This window comes from Colossoma macropomum, unplaced genomic scaffold, assembly GCF_904425465.1.
Source record: "Colossoma macropomum unplaced genomic scaffold, Colossoma_macropomum, whole genome shotgun sequence".
Lineage (NCBI taxonomy): Eukaryota > Metazoa > Chordata > Actinopteri > Characiformes > Serrasalmidae > Colossoma > Colossoma macropomum.
In genome coordinates this window covers 20,136,797-20,148,508 of record NW_023494803.1, presented here as the reverse complement: position 1 = coordinate 20,148,508, position 11,712 = coordinate 20,136,797, and the positions used below count along the sequence as shown (strand labels likewise).

Genomic DNA, 11,712 nt, shown 5'->3' with positions numbered 1-11,712 from the left:
TGTTGTTGTTACTGTTACAGTAATATCCTTACTTTCACATCACATTAATTAAAGGAGCAGTGTGTAATATTTAGTGGCATCTAGCGGTGAAGTGGTAGATTGCAACCAACTGAACACCCCTCCCTCACCCCTCCCTTTCCAAGTATATAGTACAACCTACGGTGGCCAGCAAGTTTCCTCTTCTTTGATGCCTCCCTTGCTTTTTATTGTGCTAAATAATAAGTGTGTCAAAATTTTGGTTTTCAAACTACTTACAGAATAGTTGCCAGCACCGGCAGCAACCACTGATTTTTTTCTACGTCTTCCAATCTGTGCAACAGAACCATCAAATTCAAGCTGCCGCTTCACCGTAAAAACACGAAAGGCACTCTCTAGAGCCAGTGTTTGGTTTGTCCTGTCTGGGCTACTGTAAAAACATGACAGCGCAACATGGCGGCCTCTGCTGGAAGAGGACCTGCTCCCTATGTAGATATGAAGGGCTCATTCTAAGCTAACGAAAACACAGCAGTTCGTAGTTACAAGTGATTGTGCTACTAGATTCCCCTGAATCATTCCCACTGCACCTTTAAATTGATGTAGTCACATGAATTAAATACAATGGACTGTTAGCTTATTTGTTAGCAATACTTATTGACCTCATAATTCAAAGGGCCCAATGATATTTGGTAGAAATTGTGCATAGAACAAAATGTGTCACCCTTGGAATGTTTTTTCTTGGGTATGATGGGGCAAAACGTCACTCTTTTTTCCACCATAAACAAAAACTCCTTAAGCCCAGAGTTCCTGATTTGGAAACGTCACCAACTGCAAAGTGAAGCAGAACCTCAGAGGTCTATTACCAAAAGCCCATTACCATCAAACTGAAGAGGCACATTGCTTTACTAAATGTTTAGGTGTAGAGATTTAACGTCCCCCTGGAAACTAACGTGGTGTTGCTCACATCAGATAAGAAACTTACCTAAGGCAAAGACTGTTCAAAGTGCACAAGGAGTACAAATGAGCTAGTCACACCCAACTGCAATGACAGACAGCATCCAAGGAAGCTTACCGAATTCAGCTAGCACACTCGCTACCTCTGTCTTTAGCCAAGAATGGTGCTGTGCTAATGCTTTGTTTCTCAGCTGAAGGTGTTGTGAAATTAATCACTTGTTTGTGTGGGCCTTTTGCTTTTAGAACAAATGGAGACATAACAATGCAAGTGATGACTGGTATAATGTCCCTTGGCGAGCGTGCTGAACGCTGGTTATGACTCATGAGCAAAGTCCCCAAAGTGAACTGAGTTAGTAATAAGAAAGCATGGCAGGATGCATGGTAGCTTAGTCACCCTTTCCAGAATGCAATTGTGTACGATGCTATAAGACTACAGATAATAACTAAATACATGGGCACTAGGGAAATAACTGTAGTAATAAGTGTTGCAGATCCAACTGCAGAAACTTGAAATGCAGGAAAGGTCATGTGGCACAACTTCACCACAAATGTACTCACACCACAACAGCAGAAATAGACCATGTGACAAACCGCAAGGGCCTTTAACCTTTACAGACTGCCCTCACGCCTTCAACTGTTGTAGTCCAGTGGTGATGAAAGCCAGACACAAGATCGACTACCTCTCCCACATCAGTCTGGGTTAAAAACAAATTGAAATCACCAACCCCCAGCCCACATTCACAGACTGTAGGACTCCTGCCAGACACATGGACATTTACTTGTCGCCGTGTCGTTTTGCTTTTTGACTCGCTTCGGATTCCAATTCAGACTCATAGGCCACAGCACTGCAGAGTGTAGTTCTGCCTTCATGAGCAGCATCTCAAAAGCCAGGCTGCAGTCTAGGTGGGCTGCGTTTCTAGACTGCATCATCAAAGTCATCAAAGACTGTTCCAATCAGAAGCCAACCGCTATCAGAGTATCCCTCCTATCTTCTGCCTGCGCATGTATCTGAAAAAAAGCTAAGAACCTAAGAAACAGGACTACCGAGGACACACCTTTCTCAGTTGCAGCCTAGCTTTTGGAATACAGCAGTAAATTGAATTCAGAGCTGTAGATGAAGGAAATTGCAGAGCTGTGGCCCAGAAGAAACCAGTTTGACATGGCTGACCCAAATTAAGCGTGGACAAGTATAGGCCAGGAGGGCTTAAGTCCAACACAGTTTCCCAGATTTGGCTTCCCAGTTTACCTAACATAGACATATCATATGGTCTGAAGAGAGTCGTTAGCATTAGCGAGATTTAAATGGGAACTTTATCCCATCTTAGCTTCATGGCGACTTTCTTCCAGCACCAAACTTTTAGCCAGTGACATGAAACTCTGATTGGCTGATGGCACCATCTTCAACTTGGTGGTCAGCAGCCAAGCCTTGAGCTTGAGCCAAGAGATGTAAAAACAGATGGTCTATAAAATAGAGGTCTGCAGAGGAATGTCCTTTGGCAGCAGGTCATTAGGGGGGCTAGTCAGGTCCAGGTACACTCGACTCTGCCCCCTACTACTACACCTGTTAATTACCTGACGAGTTGAATCAGGTGTGTTTAAGCAGGGAAATCAGCAAACTGTGCTAGATTCCTGCACTGCAGGGCTGGAGCTGGGAAGCCATCTCACAAATGTAGCTTGTTATTTCAGCCTGTCTCCTGGCTGATGTTTCCATAATGCTTCATCTCTTAAAGTATGACTATCCATAAGTGTGCCCTTACCAGCCCATGAAATATCTAGTAAAATAAAGTGTGTGGGTTTACGTAGGTCTGGGGGTTTTGACCATGATGAGACCTCTGATCCTAACACTTTTTCTCTTAAATATTCCTACTTGAAGATCAAACTAGTATGCAACAAATCAGTCTGTGAACACAAAATGTTAGTATGTTTCTGATGATTTATAAAGCGTGTGGTGCAGAATGGTATTGAGAATAATTCTGTTGATTTATTAAGACTTTACTAGATTTCTGTGGTGTTCAGCATTAAGTGTAAACACATGGGCAGCAATCTGCATTTCTGTATTCATATGAAAGTATTTTTCAAGACAGATCGGACAAATTTTACCTTGAAACACTATTGTTTTTAGGGATCAGGTGGAAGTATTTCTTGTCACAGAATGTACATATTTTAGAGTTTCTCATAATAAAAAGCTTGAAAAATTAAATATGCTTTTCTGTTCCTAGATGAGTCCAGCGCAGGACTTCAGCATACTTGATTATCTGGAGGCTTTATGTTCTTTTGATTTTCTAATAAATGCACTGTGTCTGGAAAAGAAATAGAAAAGAAAATGGACAGAAACAGACTGACAGAAAGATATAGATATAGGTAGGTAGGTAGGTAGGTAGATAGATAGACCCAGATCAATTGACCGATACACTGATTTACAGATAGACACAGATCAAATATCAGATTATCAGACAGACTGATGTAGTGATAGATAGAGAAACAGATAGAAAGAGTAACAAATAGACAGACTGATCTATCTGACAGATCAGATTGATAGAGTAATAGACTGACAGGCTAAGAGACAGATATATAGACAGACAGACAGCTAGACAGACATATACCAGACAGAAAGACAGATAGGTATATAGATAGATAGACAGACAGATAGATCGGCAAGCTGATACATAGATAGATAGATAGATAGATAGATAGGCTGATAGACAGACAGATACAGATGGATAGACAAACTGATAGCTAGACAGACAGAGTAATAGATCAACTGACAGGCAGACAGATGCTTTTGAAAAAGCAATTATTTCTAGAATACTATTGAAATGTAAAAAAAAGAAACATCATTAATGGTTAATGTTTTAAGGAACTTCTGAAAAAAAGCATAAATTCTCTGTCCATGTTTCCTTTTATACTTCATAGCTTTACCTTTTAAAGGTCTAAATGTCAGGTGTAGATCAGGCTTCTACACACACTACACTATCACAGTCACTGTCAGAATCAGAACTTTTAATAAAAACAAAAACAGCTTTTATTTCAGGTCTAGGATTACTCCCAGACAGCATCCTCCTGTGGAATAACATTTTTCCCAGACTCAGAAAAAAGAACCAGCACACTTTCCAACAACATCTATTTTGCCCTCTTGTGGTTATTGAAGATGCTGCAGATTCCCTCCATAAACTGTAGGGTTTCTGCAGCCCATTGGCAGTGATAAAGTCACAATAATCAAAGAATAAAACAAAGAGAGTACATATGAGATTAAATAATATACAGCTACATATTATAATTGTTAGTCCAGAGTAAAATCAATATCGATTTATAGGTCTAGTATTCATTTTCCTGGTTAAGAGAAACTAAAACTATGTATCAACCCAGTAAAGATGCACATGTATCTGCAAAGTAAAGAAGGAACGATGCAAACACAAAGCAAGAAAACATTTCTTTGCAAGTATAAAACATTGGAAACAAGAGCTACAGGTTTCAGTATATCGTTTGAGGTTATGCTCTTTAACATGAAAGTAAACGTTAAATGGCAGTTCAAACTGTAAAACACAAAGAAGAATCATCAGATCTAATAAGCTTTATGTTCACATTCTCTGATCAATTCCTTGAGTTTCTATAGACATGGCTTACCAGTAATCCCTGACCATAACAAACAAATTGTTCATTTTGCAGGTGTATTTTAAGAATATGTAAACTAAAGCATTCTAAGTGGAATTTTTTTGTACGGGATGTGAGAAAAGATTTGATCTTATTGCAATAATTATACATTAATCTTGATCGGATTTAACATCATTTCAGTGTGATGTAATAAAGGCCAGACACTTCATTTGTTGTTTAATTACTTAACAGGTCAATGTTGAGGTCAACACTAAAATGGTGTACACTACAGGTCAACACTAAAATGGTGTACTGGCCAAGCGTATAAACAAAAATGTGGATTTATCAGTTTTCTTATGTGCTTTCTCCAGGTTTCTCAAAAAGCCAGAAAGTGTGGTGAAGAATTTCACACTACACCTCACAGGCTTGTTAGGTATTTTGGCAAAAAAGAAAGGAAAAAATATATATTTTTACAGAAAGTAATGTTGCATACAAGTACTGCACTAAAGAAAACATATATTCCACCCAAGAAAGCAGCCACAACAATCCCATACAAGGGTGTCTCACACCTCACGCACTCCAACCTGCAGCAAGTCCTTACAGTAACCTCAGCATTTAATCCACTCACACACCTCATACAATGAGGCACCACGTCATGTTTTCCTAAGTACTGCCTTCCAAAATTAAAACCAGACAAAACAAAAGAACAAAACACAGAACGCAATCCAAACTGTTGATGTTTTGGCACTATTTTTCAGAGTGACACTTGTTACAATCAACCTGATATTTTAAGCTTGAGCAAAGAGTATGCATCAGGTCAGCACGGTTCCCAAAGTAGTTCTCTTACTCCGAGATCCAAAACACCCTCTTGGCACCATCTGGAACAACCTATTTAAAGGGGAACTCTGCAGATTTTGCAAAATTACTTAATCTTTCAACCGTTTAGATGTAAACCAAATCATTCAGAGTGGTTTGGTGTGAAATGCACCTTTCTAGAGAAATTTACTGAGTCAAAATTGTTCGCCATTGTAGTACTAGGAACCAGACGTCCATATATCTGCACTACAAATATCACCATTATATCTGCTTTTCAAAATGACCACTGAACTTACATGTGTCTTATATGTTTTATATGTCATGCTGACAATGGTAAAACAGTGCTAAATTCCACCCTGTATGTACCTCTCCGCCCTGCACGCCTTTTGTGTTGTTTGGGTTGGCGGTGTTGCGTCACACAGTGTCAGCAAAACTCAGAGCTTATGTGATGTTATTCATCAGAGGAGCTGCGATAGATCACAGTTGCATTCTGCTGTCCTACCCCATAAACTGGTGAGCAGAGGAGCAAGTAGTTTGTTGTTGACACCGCCAATTTCCATTCGCCCTGGGTTCTTCTGCTTCATCACCGGCGGTTTCAGAGTCTCTCTCTCTCTTTCTCTTTCTCTCTCTCTCTCTCCCTTGTTTGCTCTATCTTCTTCAAGCCGCTGCAAGTCATTTGTGTATTCTAGTTCAAATTGACATGGCTCTACGACATTTTGGAAACACACCTCATCTCCTCCACACACTTTACCATCTTCCGAAAACATAAGAAAACTAAAAATAAACTGTAAACAAAAGCTGCTGCCGGTGTTGTATCCAATTCAGTTCGCCTTCAAATTCACGTTTCCTTTGATAAATCAGGTCCTCGGGTGCGCGCGTTCACTGAACAGAAAACAACACCAAGCAACACTGGAACTACGGAAATCCCCAATATATATTCACCCAAGATGCACGGCATAATTGAGATTCTGCAATAAATATTATTTTCAATTTGAGCAAACAGCAAACAATCGTACTGATAAATACTTTTTAACCGTTTGTTGCCGATTGGTGAGCACAGCTGCCGTATAAACATTTTTTTAACCTTTTCGCTTTCCGTAGTTCCAGTGATGCTTGGTGTTGTTATCTCTCAGTGAATGCGTGCACCCGAGCACCTGATTTGTCAAAGGGAACGTGAATTTGAGGGGGAAGTGAATCGGATACAACACTGGCATTGAACCAGCCATGTTGAACGGCTGTAGCTACAGGCTAGTAACAACAAAAGCACGTTAGCTTGCGCATGTTGATCTCAGTTGATAATGCGGTTTTGACAGGAAACACAGAAGTGATCCTGGAGTTATAGTTATGCCAAAACTTTATAACAGAACTATCACAAAACAATGTCTCAGGTATCAGGCAACGTATTTATAACGATTTTGTGTAATAACTTAATGGGATGTAGCTTTTAGTACCATTTAGTGCCAGATGTTTGGTTCCTGGTACTATAATGGTGAACAATTCTGACTTGGCAAATTTCTCTAGAAAGGCACATTTCACACTGAATCACTCTGAATGATTTTGTTTACATCTAAACCACTGAATGATTAAGTAATTTTCCATGTTTACCTTTTTTCCAGTAATTTCACTGCTTTATCAAGAGAGGTCCATCCAATTGCAAAACTGCTATACTTACTCTAACACGTTCATAGCCTTTCAGTAATAAATAAAATAAGGTTTTGGGTATTTACAAAACCACCCTTGAGAATTTCAAAGCCCAGCTTGAAACTGGCTGTATTTCTCTCGATTCCTCTTTACAAGGACTACTAACAGTTAGAAGGTCTTCTCAAAGAGATCTTTGTCTGCTTGCTCTATATCTAATGCTGGTACATCAAACGACAGAATTGTATGTGGTATCTTAAAGTGAACATAACATATGTGTTTTCACAGTGTTGACTGCAGATGAGAATCCAGTGTAAATGGGTCTAGGAGCCAAGGGCTTCCTAATAGCTTTGTGCAAGTTCCCATAGAAACCATGAGCCAGTTGGACCTAGAAAACAGGGCACCGCCTTTCATAATGTCCTTCGTCTCTACAGTAGCAATGCCATGTGTCTGTTCTTCAGCAGTAAGTAGCTCTTGCTTCCAGCAAACACTGGGCAATAAGTCTCAGTCATGGAAAATTTCAGTGTACCATATGCAAAAAGATTACACAAAAAACGTCTGCTGATTCGTTGCGCAACCCAAACAAAATGAGGTGTTGGGGGTTTTCAGGATACTGCGGTGCTTTAGTTAAGTGCAAGACTTTGGAAATGCTACACAGGGGTAACGCTAAGGTCTTCGGACAGTGAGAAGCCTGAGTCTCTGTCCCGCGTGGGTTTCTCGGGCTTTGTATGCCTCCTGACATCTTCATGTCCATAGCTGGCATGACGCTTGACTGGTGGTTTGTGATTAACGGAGGAGGAAGCCAGGCCCAGTGCTGCTAGCGAGGAACTAGCTGCAGAGCTAGTGCTAGGTTCTGGAGACCTGGCAACTACTAAGGGCAAACTCTCTGCCTCATAGCTCTGCTCGTCATAGGCATAATTTACATTGCCACAAGGGAAGCTCTGGAGCTTGGCCAGGTCCATGACTGCAGTGAGTGGGCCCCCTGCAGCCCCGGCTGTCCCTTTCCGCGATGCGAGACTTGAAGGTCCTGAAGGACTGGCGGCATTCTGAGAGGGTGCAGGAGGTGTGTTTGAGCATGGGGAAGTATTAGCTTCTGTTCCAGAGTCGTTGTGCTCTGAGGTAGAGGTAGACACAGTCAAGCCAGTGGAGGTACAGGACAGAGGCATGGACTGAGTGTGGGACAGGGCTGTCTTTCCCCGTCCAAAGCTCTCCAGAACCCAGGAACCATAGGTTGGGTTCCACAGGTTCTTGGTTTTGTTCTTCAGTTTCTGGCTGCCTGAGGAGGAGCTGGATCTCGAGCACGGCCGGTGCTCTGGAACCTGTAGCCAGGAACCAGAGCAGGTTCCTGGTGCAGGAACTGGCTCAGCCCAACATGGCTCTAAAGCTTCACGGTAGGTGGCTACCTCCTGAGTCATTTGGGCGGGTCGTTGTAGCAGCAAGCGGGGTTTGTGGACCTGAGGGAGTGGGGCAGAGACGCCAGGCTGCAGAGGTGCATCTTGTGACATAGAATGGGTCACCAGAAGAGGGGTCATACTGCCAGAGCCTTCTGGACGAATCACAGTGCTGCCCTCTTCCTCCACAGCCGGCCCATACTCCACTGGGAGAGGCGTGTTGATGACATCAGGGTCCTGGACCACATCATCAGAGAAAGAGGAAGAGATTTGGGGTAAAGTGAAAAATGTTTACATTTGTCTTTTGGCCAAACCATCAGTTTAAGCTTAAACTCCACAAGAATAAAACTAAATTTATACCTGAGTGCAATAATTGATCCTCTCTAAAATAGTGGAGAAGTTTGGCCGATGCTCTGGACAGTGTTGCCAACACTGCGTCATGATCCGATACCTACAACAGGACAATAATAATGTTTCTCAATAAGCACCAAAACCAGGATAAAAAAGAATACTTTTGTTTTAGTGCATCATACTGGCTATTCAGCTAAACTAGAAGGAACAACAATGGATTGCCTCGTGTGATAACAAGCTGTACTTTTAAGCCTCAGTCAGGAAATTATGGATGCTACCTTGCAACAGTGTCTACACTGACACTGTTTGGTAAATACATCTAAATGCTGCTACTTACACAGGGCCTGGGCAACTCTTTGGAGGATCCATGCGTCCTCCACTTGTCACAAACTCCAGCACCTCCTGGTTAGTCTTACAGGGGTAAGGCATATAGCCCAGGGAGAAAATTTCCCATAGCAGTACCCCAAATGACCTACAGAGGGAGACAAATCACACACAATAATATAGAAGCTTGTTTTGTCACCGTGGAGCACAAGTTACCATACAGAAAAGAAGGAAAATAATACATTTAATTTACTCGATTCAAATTGGTTTTCACATTAACAAGATATTACATCAACACAATTACAGCCAGAGGTAATTAAACTGAAAGACAAATGCATGTAATATACACCATGTCCAAAAGTTTCCAGACACACTTTTAATTAGTGAATTCGGGTCCTTTAAGGTGCACTTTTTGCTGACACAGGCATTCAGTTGTGCACACACAGCTTATAATCTCCAAATAAAAGCACCAATAGAATGGGATGCTGTAAGGCAGCAGCACATCATGCCCAATAATAATGACCCTGCCCTGGGCTGTGGGTTTTTATGGAGCACCATCGAGTACCTTCGGGATGAGTTGGAATGCCGTTTGTGATCCAGAACTAATCATCCAATATCAGTACCTGACTTCAATAATGCTCTTAGAGACTGTTACTGCAGCAAAGGGGAGACACTATTAATTCCCTTGTTTTCAGAAGAAATGTTAGATAAGCAGTTGTCTACAAACTTTTGGCCATATAGTGTATGCTACTTGGTAAGTGGAAATGATGTACACTTTTAAATCTAGTAAATTCAATGTTCACCTTCAATTCACCAGTTTTCAGTGCATATTTATGAATTCAAATAACATGAATAGCATTAAAACTGTTCAAATAAAATTTATCCACAATCTAGAAAAATAAAACATTGCATAAAAATGAAAGACATCACAAAATGACAGTATTACCAAGTATCAGTCTTGCAGGTGAAGATGCCCTCCAGGAAGGCTTCGGGAGGCATCCATTTGACTGGCAGCATAGCACGACCACCTTTTCTGTAGTAACTGGCCCTACAGATCAGTTATCAGGTATAGTTAGTAACATTCAATTCAGATGTTCCTACATATTTGAGGCATTGGAATAATCAACAATTTATGAAACCATACACTCTTCTGCAGATTTTATCACTGACAAGCTTTTGTTTATAAAGCTAGTCACCAGTAACAAGCAAGTGCCATCTTGCACACTGTGCCACCAACCCTTTTGTAGTAAGATATAGTTGCTGGTGTAGTCTTAGGATACAGGTTGTGTCCAAAACAATATACCACTAAGAGTATGTCAAAATAGTACACTATTAGTTTTATATTCAATAGTTGGTATGTATAGTACAGTATTTGTAGTGTTTGGTTTTGTCACTTTCTTTTTCTTTTTCGAGTCTCCTGCTCTTACATAGCAGGTTTGAATGACAGAACCTATCAAGCTCTCTGGATATAGTCAGAAGTATGGATTGTTAGGCTCTGTTTTCATCTGTTTATTAGAGCTCTAATTTGTTAAGAGTTGTAATCGCCCAGTACAGTCTAAATAAGCTCTACTGATTTGGATTGCTAGCTAGTCTGCTATTTTGCATTTGTTTCTGAGAATAAATGAGAGTGTGGAGACTGGTGAGCTGTCCAAAGCAGTAAGGAACTTATGTATATGTATTAAGACTAATACTGCTGAATGTAGATTCTGCTACTGTATAAAGCTGTTTTCATCATTTGAAAAACTTGACTATACATAATCTGAAATATGGTCACTGCCTTGGAAAAAATAGTTTAAAGAGACGCTTAAAAAAGATGCATTTCTTTCTGCTCTCCAGCATCGCTCATTACTGTGTTGCCAGATTGGACTGGATTCCCCGCATTAGCATTTTATGTCACTTGCTAAGAAAATAAATGTTTATATATTATCTTGTAGTATTTCAGTTCAGCCTTATTAAATGACAAATAGAAAAGCAAATATTTGAACAGAATATATGCAATGGGATAAAAAAGTAAATTAACAATAATAATAAAAATATGGTTTTTAATTCAGTCATTAAAGTGAAAGACATCTTGAGCCTTTCTTATCCTTACAGAATATTCTAACAGTCAAGATAATATTAGACAGGATATTTGAAAGTAAAAATATGAAGTAGTAGCAGCCAAGTTATGAGAGTGAGGAATTTTAGTGTGTACCCACAAACAGGTCCCTGGCAGTTTAAGGAGTTGAAGTAGTTTTGTCTAATTACATTTATAGATTTGCATTTAATATGTAAGATTACGAAAGGAAAGTATAAAAGGTACTATAAAGCATGAGCTTGTTCCTATCAGTGCCTGCATTTAGATCTCTGTAGGGTATGAACATGAACAGGAGAAGCACATCAATCCTCTACAGCAAATGATGAAACAGGACAGACAGTAATAAAAACCTGTATATGTCTCGAGCCATTCCGAAATCTCCAATTTTGGCCACTCTCTCTGGACCAGGACAAGTCAGCAGGCAGTTCCGTGCAGCGATGTCTCTACAATGGAAAATGAAACATTACAGTTTACCCATGTTTGATTCTCTAATCCCTAACCAGCTTGAACAAACAGTCCGAGTCGATTCACACAGCTCAAGAAGACAAACCTGAATTAATGTACTGCTATGTTGTACTATGAATCTGGTACTTA

General features: G+C 40.4%; 1 protein-coding gene across 2 annotated transcripts in view; it reads right to left on the bottom strand.

Annotated features, from left to right (window-relative positions):
• Window positions 1-5,958: 5,958 nt before the first annotated feature.
• The window catches only part of ltk (leukocyte receptor tyrosine kinase), a 115,382-nt gene continuing 109,628 nt past the window's right edge, over window positions 5,959-11,712 (bottom strand). For both annotated transcript variants that reach the window (XM_036592678.1, XM_036592679.1), the window contains exons 25-29: window positions 11,469-11,561; window positions 9,988-10,089; window positions 9,055-9,189; window positions 8,727-8,817; window positions 5,959-8,603 (exon numbers count right to left, since the gene is read on the bottom strand). In XM_036592678.1, coding sequence (XP_036448571.1) covers window positions 7,626-8,603; window positions 8,727-8,817; window positions 9,055-9,189; window positions 9,988-10,089; window positions 11,469-11,561 — 1,399 coding nt within the window. In that variant the 3' untranslated portion in view covers window positions 5,959-7,625. The remainder of the gene's footprint in view (window positions 8,604-8,726; window positions 8,818-9,054; window positions 9,190-9,987; window positions 10,090-11,468; window positions 11,562-11,712) is intronic.